This window comes from Zootoca vivipara, chromosome 13 (assembly GCF_963506605.1).
Source record: "Zootoca vivipara chromosome 13, rZooViv1.1, whole genome shotgun sequence".
Lineage (NCBI taxonomy): Eukaryota > Metazoa > Chordata > Lepidosauria > Squamata > Lacertidae > Zootoca > Zootoca vivipara.
The window spans coordinates 32,162,821-32,177,639 of NC_083288.1; the positions used below are offsets into that span (position 1 = coordinate 32,162,821).

The window sequence follows — 14,819 nt, forward strand, 5'->3', positions numbered from 1 at the left end:
GGTTGGCTTTTCACATACCTGTTTGTTGCGGCTGCAGAGTCCCCCCCCCTTTAAAAAAATATTAGCTCGCAGCTGGGTTATTTATTTATGTGAGAGTTACCCTCTCCTGGTAGCTGCTGTCTGGGGTTTTTGGGGAAATTTGACGGGTTGGGAACTCCCCTCCCCCAGTTGCACATTCTGCCTGCCATTTTGCCTTCTTTCTGGGACGTAGCTGGTAATTTTTGGTGGGAGCACCATCTTAGATTGGCTGGGCACCATCTTGGATTGGCTGGGCACCATCTTGTTTTGGTGGGAGCACCTTATTAATTGCGCAGTGCAATTTAATTGATTAATTTAGCTGTTTTCTTTGGTCTGTTGGGATCGCAATTCCGGTTAAACGGAACCCAAGTCCTGCTCTTCCCACTCTTCCCATTAAGTGGGTTATTACACAGCCATCATAGGCACTGCGTTCAGCATCCGTTTCAGGGAACTTGATTCCCTGGCTCAGCATTTTGGAAGGCAGCCTACTCCGCAACCTGGCCTTTCCTCATCCTCTACTGTTTTTGAGGCTCATGGCCCTTCCAACATGTGTGAAGGGAGTGTGAATTTGGCTGCACCTGCACCTTCATTTTCACAGTTTCAGCAGTCCAGGATCCCTGTCCAGGCTAGGCCCAGAGGGCCTAGGGCCTAGGGCTTTGGATCCTTCGATGCAGCGGGCCTTCCAATCAGGCCTTCCTTGCTTGCAGTTTATACCCCTGGGGCCTGGAAGTTCTGACTCTCAGGGTGGGCAGCAAAGGGGGGGTCCCTTTTCATGACAAAGCCCCTCACATGCTGTTGCTTCTGCTTCCTTGCAGGTTCGCTCCCCCCCACCACCATGGGTGATATTCGACATTCAGTCGTCTGAGGAGGATTTCCCATTGCCTAGTGTTCCCTCTTTGGGAGGCAATATTTTATTTATTTGTTTGTTTGTTTATTTATTTATTTATACCCCGCCCATCTGGCTGGGTTTCCCCAGCCACTCTGGGCGGCTTCCAACAGAAAAATGAAATACAATAATCTATTAAACATTAAAAGCCTCCCTAAACAGGGCTGCCTTCAGATGTCTTCTAAAAATCTCTTTGACATCTGATGGGAGGGCATTCCACAGGGCAGGCGCCACTCCTGAGAAGGCTGTCTGCTTGGTTCCCTGTAACTTGGCTTCTCGCAACGATTTGAATGAATGCCTGCTGTTATTGCAGTTTGAAAGCACGTCAAAGTGCAAGTAGATAAATAGGTACCACTACAGAGGGAAGGTAAACGGCGTTTCCGTGTGCTGCTCTGGTTCGCCAGAAGCGGCTTTGTCATGCTGGCCACATGGCCTGGAAGCTGTACGCCAGCTCCCTCGTCCAATAACACGAGATTAGCGCCGCAACCCCAGAGTCAGTCATGACTGGACCTAGTGGTCAGGGGTCCCTTTACCTTTACCTTTAATGACCTAACAGTTGAGTTAGGTGTTCCCTTGTCTGCTGACAAGACAGAAGGCCCAGTCACTGGATTATCTTCTCTTACATTGGCTCCCTACATTTCTCCCTGAGAGAGTCTCATGCTCTACCCGACCGAGTTATCCTATTATTTCAGGTAATTCATCACTTACTTTTTTTCTCCCTCCTTTCAGTCTTTCCATACTCTGCTATCCAGCTGTATTATTATTTTTTGTATCTTCTCTTTTCTCCCCATTATTTTTCTCAACCAAAGAAACATACTGTATGATGCTCATATTCATTCAATATTGTGGGCCGCTTTTTTAAAATGACATTTATTTATTTATATTGACTGATTGATTGATTGATTTATAAATGTTCTATAATAGTAACTTCAGCTGTATCTCTGATTTTGCTGTTCAAAGAGATCCATTGCTGTTGGAGTGTGACTTCAGAGGTGGATTTAGGTTAGTATTACTGGATCCAACACACTGGGCACCAAGCTTAGAGGGCATTGGAATGCATCACAACTAGGAATATTGTATTGGTGAGTGGCTGATAGATTTCACAGAAAGTTGGGTTCAATGTGGGTTCCCCCCCCCCCCGGTTTTTCGTTAGGTTTCTTTTTTGAAGTCAATAGAAAAGAAGTAATCAATTACTTTTTATTTTGCATTGTTTTGATGTTTCCTTTACAATGAAATAAATAAAAAAATTCCTTCAGTAGCACCTTAAAGACCAACTAAGTTTTAATTTTGGTATGAGCTTTCGTGTGCATGCACACTTCTTCAGATACACTGGAAACGGCTGGCCGTATCTGAAGAAGTGTGCATGCACACGAAAGCTCATACCAAAATAAAAACTTAGTTGGTCTTTAAGGTGCTACTGAAGGAATTTTTTTTATTTTGCTTCGACTCAGACCAACACGGCTACCTACCTGTAAATGAAATAAATGTAAGTTATCCAAGTTACACAATATGGATTTCTTGAGCAGCACATTCACAGTTGCCACAGTCTGCCCCACTGTCAAACATCTCTTACCATCAGAAAGTACTTCCTAATGCAGGCATCCCCAAACTTCGGCCCTCCAGATGTTTTGGACTACAATTCCTATCATCCCTGACCACTGGTTCTGTTAGCTAGGGATCATGGGCCAGGGCTGTCTTAAGGTCCTCGGGCGCCCTGGTGCAGGGATCCCTCGGGCGCACGCCCCCCCCCACGCTTAAAAAAAAGAAAAGAAGGGAAACTCACGGCGGCCCCCGCACCTCACAGCCGCGCTGTGCCGGAGGCCGCTGGATAAGCAACCCGGTGCTACTGAGGCGCGACAGGAGCTGCTCGCGGCCGGGCCGCCTCTGAGTGTCGCGGGCCATTTCCGTGGCCCGCCTGCCGAGCTCTGCGCGCCGGCCAGAGATGCAGCTGGGTGAGTGCAGGATGCGGCCGTCAGGGTTTCTTCCCGCCAACACGGCGCTGCGTTTCATTGGTAGAGGAGCTGACATGTAGCTTCGCCTCTACCAATGAAACGTAGCGCTGGGGTGACCCTGGCGCTGCAGAGCGGAACAGGGTCCTAGTGCCCCTGTTCCACTCGCTTACCTCCCTGCTCTCCCGGCGCGGCTGGTGGAGGAAAAAGGGAGGCCACCGCAGAGCTCCCGCACTTGCTGGGGCGCCCCCCCAGCGCCCCCCTGATCGCCCAGGCGCCATGGTGCATTGCGCCACTGGAGTCAATGGGTGAGCCGGGCCTGTGGAGGGCCGCAGTTTAGGGATGCCTGTCCTAATACTTAGTTGCAATCTCCTTTGTTTTAACTTGAAGCCATTGATTTTTGTCCTACCCTCCTGGGTAGGAGAAAACAAGCTTGTTCCATCTTCTGCATGACAGCTCTTTAGATATCGAAGGATGGCTATCATATCTCCCCTCAGTCTTCTCTTATCCAGAGCTTTCATCCCTCCTGTGATTTTCAGCAATTGGTTCGGAGAAGCCTTACTGCCTCCAACCATGGAGCTGTCCAATCATGACGAGTGGCCATTTTGATCACCTAATTCTCCATGGATTTGTTTAATCCTATTTTAGAGCCATTCAAGTTACTGGCCATCACTGCCTCCTGTTGCTTGAAACCATGCAGGGCGTGGGCTGGGCTGGGGCCTGCTCTTGTGCTTGAGTCCCACTAGTGGGTTTCCTTCAGGCATCTAGTAGGCCACTGTGGGAACAGGATGCTGGACTAGAAGGGCCATTGGCCTGACTGAGCAGGCTATTCTTATATTGTTTTATTTTCTTATATTCTTAAATGGACAGTTCTCTGAATTAACTGTTTTGTAAAAAGTCAAGGGCACTTCAAGGAATAAGAAGATAGGTCCTCTTGTGGATTACAAATTGCTTAAGAAACAGCGAGCAAATCGGAGGAATAAATTGAGAGTTCACCAAATGGATAGAAGTAAAAAAAAGTGGAGTCCCCCAAGGATCAGTATTGGGACCTGTGCTTTTTAACATAAATTATGTAACTCTAGATTAACAATCTAGAACTTGAGAACATACCCCTTAGGAGGCAGTAATGAACACAAACTTGGATGCCTTTAAAAGAGGATTGGACAAATTTAGGGAGGATAATGGCTGCTAATAAAAATGTCTACACTCTGCATTCATGGGCAGAGTGACTAATGATTCTAAATATCAGTTGCTGGAATCTACAGAGAGGGAGAATTCACTTCCAATTGAATCCTACTTGTTAGTTTCTTCCAGGCATGTGGTTGGCTACTGTCAGAAAAGGATGCTGGATTACATGTGCCATTGATGTAATCCAGCAGGCCATTCTTACATTCTTTGCTCTTTAGCTAATTAATCATCCACCCAAATGACCTCAAAGTTGGGTTATGCTATCATAAAATTGTCATAACAGTCCTTGAAATAGAGCAGAATATTGCCCTGGAATGCAGAGTAATCCTGAAACTCCAGTAAAACATAAGTTATGGTCAGTATCCTAAAACTATCCAGCTGTCATAACAAGCAGGCTTATCTCTTAAGTCAGATTTTTTTTTAAAAAAAAAATATTTTGTTATATTGTTCAGCCACAAGTTTTGCACATTGCAATACACTGAGGAGACATCTTTGAAAACTTTGATTATCACAAATTATTAGTTGTCCTCATGCATATTGCCAAATCCCATGTGGATTTTCTCCGATCACAATCACAATAATTAACAAACTCTGAAAGTAGATATTGAATATTCAGTGCTGGGATGTTGGGTGCTGAAGAGGTTACAGCTGTCAGACTGATCTGTGTGAGAATGCCATCCTCAGAAAGGGTCCAGAGCCACTGAACAGGCTGGAGGTTGATTTTGGATTGATGCTGGGCATTCTGCATGAATATGTGGCTCAAGATGACAGGGTTGTTTCTTTTGCCTCTGCTTCTCTTGTTTCTGCGACTCCCTCAGACTGACTGTGAGTCACATGACATTATGCGTACCATGGTTGATTCCCCCCAGTTCCCACATCAATATTATCAGTCAGGGGACCTAACAATTGGATTTATGGTTACTCAGTATGGCTTCTTATCTGATGAACTATCATTCAGGGTACATCCCACAAACGAGTATCTGGAAGGACTAAAACTTCTGTAAGGAGTATGTTTTCTCTGCGTACTTCAGGCCAGGTCATAACTATTACTACTACTTGAAAAATGTGGTTTTAAAAAGTCCTTAATGAATTCTGGGTATGTTATAGACATATATCAAGACGTAAGGCTGTGTACCTGCTAGATCTACTCAACAAACCCCTGCTATGTCCTCCACATTAACTCACAGGGTTTCCCCTTCACATTTCCCCTTTCCAGCTGCATTTCTGAAGCCATTTCTATCTTCTGTAATGTAGCCCTACTTTGCACTGATTCTCACCTTTGTCTTCAAAACCAGGTTTGTGTGTGAGGGGAGGAGAAGATGCTTTTCTTAGCTAAAGTAGTTTGAGTAAATGGAGGTGAAGTGAAGCTAGAAAAAAGTAGTACTTTAAAAACAAAATGTGGGGAGGGGGACACACCAAGGGATTTAAAACCAATCAATCAATCAAACCAACCAACCACTTTTAGGCAGGAGAAATAACAGATAAGGGTAGACCACGGAAGCTAAGAGTGAAAAGCTAACGCAACAGAACTCTTCTCCAAGCCGCCTTTTCACTGCATTCATATTTTGTTTTAAACTGCTACCCCCCTTGTTGAACCCTCTTCACACTGCTGAAACCTCTGCTTTCATTTAAAACCACCGGATAATTATTCTGTGTTCACTTCTCATTGCACTCAGACTTCTCTGTTGTTCATTCCTCAGCAGCTTCTTGAGTGAGAGATAACTATGCGGAGCTCCCAAATATTCCATAGTACTCAAACCTATGTCTTTGGCAATTTCCCTCACATTTCCTCCAAATCCTGCTTTATTGAAACTTCTACCAGTGTTTAAACCACGGATTTCCCCCTTCCCTTCTTGCTCCCTTGCCAGGGCCACTGCTATTGTGCAACCTGCCTTCAGCTTTGTTTCCCTACGCCACTCTGGTTTCATGCAAAGCCATGATTGTGATGTGGCATTACAAATCTTCCATAGGGGCTGAACAATGGTGTGTTTGTGTGTGTATGTTTGGGGGCAGTTGAGTTTAATCCTTAGAAAATGTATACTGTAAGAGCACTGCAGTTTCTAATCAAACCTGACTGAGAGTACAATCTTGTGTACCTTCAGTTTATACACAGCTAATATGATTTTGGATTTGTTAATGCTTTACCTTTGGAATCTTAAGATCTATGGTTCAGAGCAATAAATGTTTAAGAACTACTACTGTGAATCTTAAGTTATGATATTATTTTTTTATATTTTTTTATTCCTCCAATACTGCAAAGTCATATAATGTGTGTGTGTGTGTGTGTGTATTGTGAACAAGATCTCATTTAATACTGTAGTGTAATACATTAAAGAATAAAACATGCATATTGTGTTACCTGACTAGAAGGTTATTAAAACATGGGGGGGCAGTTGTTAGAAAAATAATATGTATATTAATAAACATTTATTAATAAAAAGGGGGAATGGATCCATAGATATTATACCAGTGAACAATATTTATTAATTGCAAAGTTTTCCATGTTCTGGCTATTACCGTGCTAGCTACTGTTAGTAAATTTACTATTAAATTCTTTCTTATAAAGCAGACAGGATTCTATCCTAATATTACTTCCAGTTAGATGTAGGGTCATCTAACAAATATTTTAAAAACTGATGGTTGATGAAGTGCTATATATATCCGCCTTAATTAACTCTTTCTTCAGTTCAAGGACAAAGAACTACCAGCGTATCTTGTCTTTGGCATTTGCTGTCAAGGAGATAAACGAGAATCCTGAACTTCTACCAAATGTCAGTCTTGGCTTCCACATTTATGACAGTTATACAAATGCAAGGATGACTCATCAGAACACCCTGAAACTTCTTTCCAGTCATAAAACTGCAGTCCCCAATTTCAAATGCAATAAGCAGAAGAATCTGATGGCCGTCATTGGAGGACTTGACTCTGAAATATCCCTTTACATGGCTACACTTTTAGGCATCTACAAGATTCCACAGGTAAAATATTTGGATTGGCTATGCAGCTTTCCCACATGGAACCCCAGCCAGATGGATGGGATATAAATAATAAGTTTATTATTATTATGTGAGATAATATTTACTTTTCTACTATTGGCTTTTGAAGTTTTTCTTTTGTTCTTTTTGAAAAGAAAGTGTAAGTCCACAGGTATAATATTTGGATTGGCTATGCAGCTTTCCCACATGGAAACCCAGCCAGATTGATGGGATATAAATAATAAGTTTATTAGTATCATGTGAGATAAATACAATTGCTACCACTTAAGGATATGTCTTGCAGCTGGGCCAGAGCATCCCCCGCTGTCAATCTCATTCCACTGTCACTGGCATAGAATGGGTAGTGAAAGATAGAATAAGAATCCTAGCAACTGACTAAATAATCTCATAAATGAAGTCTTCCTTGTTCATTTGAATAAAATATACAATAAAATACTAGCGACCAAAGAAGTGGTACAAGTAGTAAATTACTTCTGGGCCATAAACACCTTTCACCACATGTGCATAATCAACTGCTTTGTGCAGCAGAATTAACACTACTTCAAGTGCCACATAATGCCCCTGCTGCATTTGTAAGAACTTAACTATTTAGTGTGACAGAGCCTTCATTTAGTAACACCCTGTATATTGAGATCAAGCAGGAACCTTCACTGTATTCTTTTTGGTACCTGCTAAAAACATTCTTGTTTAGACAAGCCTACCCAGATGCATTTTAACTTTTGCATATTTTGCATATTTTAAAGTAGGCTTGTTTCAGATGTTGTTTTAATCAATAAGTGTATAAATTTTGTGAAATAAATAAAAAAGTGCCAAAGTGTAGCCAACCCAAAACGCACCATTACAACATGTAAATGGGAACAGGAATAACACACTAGACAAATGGTTCCCTCCTCACTCAAAAGTTCCATGTACCCCCTCTACCCCTTAGCCCACTCTCATTCCCTAGATTACCACAAAAGCATTAAGTCATTGGAGAACACTGAAAGGAAAGAGCATCCTTCATGTTCTCTGAAGAGGGAACCTTTAGCTTTATAGCATTTGGTGAGAAGCTGTACACCATTTCTGGAAAGCAACACTTCCAAGAATGCCTTGACAGGAGTGCAACATAATATGAGGCAATGTTTCTCTCAAGTCCTTCTTGCATATGTAGGCAGTGCAGAGCTGAGTAACAAAGTTTGAACTTGCAAAGCAAAACGATTTTTTAAAAAGTTAACATCAACAAAAAGTAAAAAGTGGAAACTATTTGGCTACTTTGTAAGGTGAATGAAGGTCAGTGGAAAGTCCCTGCTACTGTATATAGTTTGAAGCAATTTGTTTTCTCCATTATAACTTTTCAGGAGTATCTTATGTCACCCACACTCACCCAATGAGCTCTTGAAAAAAAGTCTTTCCTGACATTTCCCTGAAATTTACACATCTTTTCACTTAGATTGCCTATTGTATAATTGCTCCAGTGACGCATGTTAAAACCCATCTCCCTTCATTCTACCGGATGGTGTCTAATGAAGAATATCAGTATGCAGGGATAGCTCAGCTTCTTCTGCATTTTCAATGGACGTGGGTTGGGATCCTCACCATGGACGATGATAATGGAGACAAGTTTATCCAAACCTTGATTCCAATGCTTTTGAAACATGGAATCTGTATAGCACTCAAGGGGAAAATTCCAGCCACCGCTCAAGCGGCAGAGGCCTTCAGTTCCATTGACTCCTTTGATTCCATCTTGGACGAAGCTATTTATCTATCGAACACCAGTGTTCAAGTGTTGGTTGTAAATGCAGAAACTATTACTATCTCTTTTTTGTTATATAAAATATATGCATATGCAGCAGTGGAGGAAATCCTACCATTAGCTATAGGGAAAGTATGGATCATGACAGCCCAATGGGATTTCTCAGCAGACACAACACAGGTGGATATGGATATGCAAGTCTTTGATGGTGCCTTCACTTTTGCAATACACTTAAATGAAGTGCGGGGCTTCAGAAAATTCCTGCAGACCCTTCGTCCTAAATCAAAAAATGAAGATGGGTTTATTTTGCTCTTCTGGGAAAGGGCATTCAGCTGCTCATATTCTGATTCTATGGACGGCATGGAAAACAATAATGGCTGTAGTGGTGAAGAGAATTTGGAGAGCCTCCCTGGAACACTTTTTGAAATGAGCATGACCGGCCAAAGCTACAGCATCTACAATGCAGTTCATGCCATAGGACATAGTTTACATAAGATGTACTCAGCCAGGCAGAAACACAGAGCCATGCCAAACAGAGGTAGAGTGAGCCCAGTAAAAGTACAACCTTGGCAGGTAGTGTTCCTCATCCAAAGTGAATTTCTAAAGTTAATTTTGGTTAATTTCATTGTACACAGGTTGTACATTGACAATAAAGGTATTATTATTATTATTATTATTATTATTATTATTATTAAGCTATATGCACATATTTGCTATATACAAAATGCAGTAAAAATGATGACTGTAGCGAATAAGAATAAATATAGAGATTTTTTTAAAAAAAGGAAAATACAGGGGGAACAGGAAAACCAACAGCAAATGAAAATACAATGCCTACAACTATCACATACGAAAAGTTAGGCAGTTGACTTCATTTTTGTTTTAGAAACTCTGTCACTCTCATTCTTCCACAAAATAGTGTTGGAATTGTAAGAATGCAGCCCCCCCCACAACATATTACAATTACTATTACTAGTATTATTATTATTAATTGAATTTATATACCGCCCTAAGCCTAGAGGTCTCACGGTGGTTCACAGAAAAGATCAACATAAAAACCACAATATATATAATCAAAATAAAAAGAGCTGCCCGATAACACCTCCCCATTGTTCCCATTGGTGCACTAGTGGGAATTGTTATTTCGGAAGATGTTCGGGAGGACCCGTTCTGGGGTGACCTCTAGGATATTGGCTTGGTGTCCAGCCTGGGCTAGGCTGCACATTCCCTTGCAGCCTCCCTGACTTTCCAGTCCCCTCCTGCCATTCTCATTTGCAGTGGTGGCAGCGGTAAGCTGGTATGTGACTGAGGGGTGACTTCACTTCATTATTTATTTAGCTTTTGAGGCCTCCAGTCCAGGAACTTCATTGGGGTGCTCTCAGTCCCAGTGGGATCAAGATCATCAAGGTGTGGGGGTGTGAGGCTCCGTGCTGCCTCTTCACTTGTCATTTTGGGCTCCCCAGGCTCCCTTTTGGTAGCTGTCATGGTGATGGTGGTGTGGGGACCAGACAAGCAGTTTGGTTGGTGCTGGCGTTCCCTAGGGGTTCATTGCGGCTATGGCGCTCACTATCTTGCCTCGCCGGAAGTCCCTCTTTTTAAATTGTTTGGATTTTTTTCCCTTTTCATTCTAGCTTCACTCTTTCTTGCAAAGTATCTCCTTTAACAACAGTGCTGGTGACAGAGTGTCCTTTGACGAGAATGGTGAATTAGTATCTGGATTTGATATTGTAAACTGGGTACTTTTCCCCAACAAATCGTTTTTACGCGTGAAAGTAGGAGGGATGGATCCACAGGCTTTACCTGATCAGAAATTCACGGTGGATGAAGAGGCTATCACATGGCACCGAATATTTAACCAGGTAGGATCCAAATATAGAAATTAGATAAAACTTAAATTAGTAAGCGGCACAATAAAGAACCATGACTCCATTCAGTGATTCCATTCAGTAGGAGAATAATCTATCTGTCTACTTATTTATATGTATATGGAAAACGTAAGACAAAGTGCTAAATTGGAAGAGTTCCAACAATGAGCCTTCATAATTCTTCCCACCCTGATATACAGTATTATAATTCTCAGTAACATATATGGGGGACTAAATCATAGAGCAGAGTGATTGACTAAATGATTATTTTCTCTCTTATTCATTCAGTTATATACTGCCCATATATATTAACACCTCATTATTTAAAAAGTATAAAGGCCAATCCAAATTTTAAAACACTGGAATAAATAAATGTAAGTTGGTGCAAGAGAATGTAAATTAAAACTGCTGCCCTACTGTATTATTTTGACAAATTGATTATACATGTGTGGCTTCCAGAAAAATCGATTCAAGCTCATCATCGGCCAGCTCTTGAAGTTGCTGATTTCGACACGATCTGTTTGTTTTACCTTTCAGTAAGATTAGAAATGAGAATGCAGGACCAGTGAAGAGAACAGAGCAAGGCTCCAGGACACTAGAAACAACCAGCTTAGATTTTTGATATCAAATTCTGTTCCTAATTATGCTTGGTTGTGTCTTAGAGAACTCCTAACATAGAACTAAGAACGGCGAGGATATCACACCAGGACTTTAATATAGAAAAAAAATATGCTCATTAGGAAAAGGACCCTTTGAAGTTGATGCCTCGTTCATTATTTTCATTTTTTTCCCCATTTTCCCTTTCTATCGATCTGGCATTAATCTACAAAATTATTGTGGGATTTGATGCTTTTTGAATCACTTAAATTTCATTTTCCATGGGGCCCAATGTTCTCGACAGCAGCGTTGAGTGTGGGTGTTTCTTTCTTTTTGTAAAGGTACATCAATTTATTTCTCTTCATTTTTAATGGATAGGTGCTGCCGCTTGCCAGGTGTAATGATCACTGTCATCCAGGCTACAGCAGAAAAAAGAAGGAGGGGGAGCCATTTTGTTGCTATGATTGCACTCCGTGTCCGGATGGAAAGATTTCAGACCAGAATGGTAGAAGACATAGTGACCTGAATATGGATTGTACCATTGAATCCCCTTTTTCTACTGTCAATCTAGTTCCCTAAAACAGAATGTGGTTGGCAATTGTCTAGTTCTGACATAGATCCATAAACATTTTATATCAAGTCCAGATAATGTGTTTGGTATACTGCCAAATTTCGTCACCATCACCATGCTTTTCTAGAAGGGATTTGCATCTGTTATTCTAAGTCAAATAACTGTGTTTTTATATTTTGGTATGAGCTTTCGTGTGCATGCACACTTCTTCAGATATCTGAAGAAGTGTGCATGCACACGAAAGCTCATACCAAAATATAAACTTAGTTGGTCTTTAAGGTGCTACTGAAGGAATTTTTTTATTTTGCTTCGACTCAGACCAACACGGCTACCTACCTGTAACTAGAACTGTGTTTTTGATGTACATCTTGATACAGAACATTCATATCATGGGTGTAGTTGAAATCTCTGGAAGACGGAGATTTGTGCTTCACCCATAGTGTATTCACACCATTGGTGTAGTTCAGGCATCCCCAAACTTCGGCCCTCCAGATGTTTTGGACTACAATTCCCATCTTCCACAACCAGTGGTCCTGTTAGCTAGGGATCATGGGAGTTGTAGGCCAAAACATCTGGAGGGCCGCTGTTTGAGGATGCATGGTATATTTATACATTGATTTCTACACCTCCCACATGTATGGTTGCAGAGTCTTGTTATTGTCTTGCCTAAGAAATGTCAAAAATATTTTTATATAAGTGAAAATACAACAAGAACGGTCTACTCTGATAGAGTGTGTGAGTTTATATGTATATGTGTTCCAAAGATGAATGCTGAAATGATCCAGCTTGCTTAATCCCAGCTGGATGTTCTGAGACCAAAAGAGCAATGGCACCAATGTAGAGGAAGAAACTTTCAGAAAGTATTCCCATCTACTCTTATTTAATCACTCAGTTCTATGCTGAGTTTGACATCTTTGATTACTGAACGATTGATACAAACTTTGTCCCATTTTCAGATATGGACAACTGTTTCCAATGCCCAGAAGGTCAATTCTCAAACAAGAACAAAGATAACTGCCTTCCTAAGATTCTTAACTTTCTCTCTTTCACGGAGGTCTTGGGGACCACTTTAGCCTTCTTTATTTTGTTTTCTTCTCTAATCACAGCTGCAGTGCTGGCGATTTTCATTAAGAACAAGGACACCCCAATCGTCAAAGCCAACAATCGGGAGCTCACCTACTCTCTTCTCATCTCTCTATTGCTTTGCTTCCTGTGCTCCTTGCTATTCATTGGCCGACCGAACCTAGTGACCTGCTACTTAAGACAAACAGCATTTGGTATCATATTCTCAGTGGCTGTCTCCTGCATTTTAGCAAAAACCATTATTGTGGTTTTGGCTTTCATGGCCACCAAGCCAGGATCCAGGATGAGAAAATGGGTGGGGAAAAGATTGGCCAGTTCTGTTCTTCTTGGCTGCTCCATTATTCAAGCCATTATATGTGCTGTTTGGTTATGTACTGCTCCTCCATTTCCACATTTTGATATGCATTCTCTGACAGAAGAAATCATACTGGAATGCAATGAAGGGTCTGTGACTCTGTTCTATTGTGTTCTGGGCTACTTAGGATTTCTGGCCACTGTCAGCTTCATTGTGGCTTTTCAGGCCAGGAAGTTGCCAGATAGTTTCAATGAAGCCAAGTTCATCACTTTTAGCATGTTGGTCTTTTGCAGCGTTTGGTTGTCTTTTGTTCCTTCTTATTTAAGCACAAAAGGAAAATACATGGTAGCTGTGGAGATCTTCTCCATTTTGTCCTCTAGTGCTGGGTTACTAGGTTGCATCTTTGCCCCCAAATGCTACATAATTATCTTGAGGCCTTCCTTGAACACAAAGGACCAGCTAATAAGGAGAAATATTTAGGAAATTAATTGTTTGGATATTTATGTATACAAAGATATTCAATTGAGAAATTTATTCAAAGCAAATATACAGTATGTACTAACTTCTTCAACTTTTCAAGTCTTCTCCATTGAGTGCTTTTGTAAAAAAAAAAAACAGATTTAATAGATTTAAACATCTTGTTGTGTACAAACTTTGGATGACAGTTTAGAATAGTGGTTAATTGTCACTGGTTATGAATCTGACTCAATTCACTAGCCATTGTCTGTTGCAAACTATTGTCTGTAATTTGTGCAAAATGCTAAGTCAGCATTTGTGAAGAAGTTCTGCTCTAGGCTATAGAGCAGGAGGTGGAAAAATGATGAAGCAATAAAAAGGCCAATAAGAGTACTATCAATTATTTATGGTTATGAGAAGTATACTGGTCAATATGTTAATATATTACAGCAACGAGCCGTTTCCTCCCATTTGAAAAAATCCAGTACCAGGTATATTGAAGTGCTAGTTTCATAAACATAAAATAAGAACTGTTGCTGGGGGCATTAGCAGTGATGCTAAGTTGTATTTGTGTTTAGAAGAAACTTGAAAGAAAAGTTGATTTGCAGGCATGCTTACATTTTATGTTTCTTCGTGTATGATAATATTTCCAAGGACAAATTCAACTTTTCACATTGTTATTATCATAAATAACATATACCCCAGATCTACAATGAATTATCTGTTATATAATCTCAAGTTGCAATAAAAATCCTGAATTAAATTATCATTATTGTTATCATCACAATCATCATCATTTTTCACACAAAATTCTACCTTTTATTACCACCACATTGTTCCTTCCCCACTTGAATGAAATTGTATTATATATTTTTATCTGAGGGTCAAGTGCCCTTTTTTATAAACCTCTTTCAGATGCACATACTCCTTCAGTGGAAGAAACACAAGTCTTCACCCTCTGGTTAGAGTAAAGGTCTATCCAAGATTATGTTTATTTAGACATGGCAATTGCATTGGAGAAGACCCCACCCACATCAGTCAGAATCTCTTATAAGTTCATCAATTAGATGTTCTGCCTAAACATACAGAGCTAACAGCTTCTTAAGTGGATGATACTTTTTTCACAACCATCTTAATAAGAAACCACAATAAGCTAACTTTAGAGGGAAAACACAAGAAAAAC

General features: G+C 40.8%; 1 protein-coding gene across 1 annotated transcript; it reads left to right on the forward strand.

The window, feature by feature from the left end:
* The first annotated feature begins 4,892 nt into the window (after positions 1-4,892).
* On the forward strand, positions 4,893-13,660 carry LOC118094744 (vomeronasal type-2 receptor 26-like). Its single transcript, XM_060281211.1, has 5 exons — positions 4,893-5,041; positions 6,728-7,019; positions 10,401-10,628; positions 11,610-11,736; positions 12,759-13,660. The coding sequence occupies exons 1-5, from the start codon at positions 4,893-4,895 to the stop codon at positions 13,658-13,660; spliced, it is 1,698 nt and encodes a 565-aa protein (XP_060137194.1).
* Positions 13,661-14,819: the final 1,159 nt, after the last annotated feature.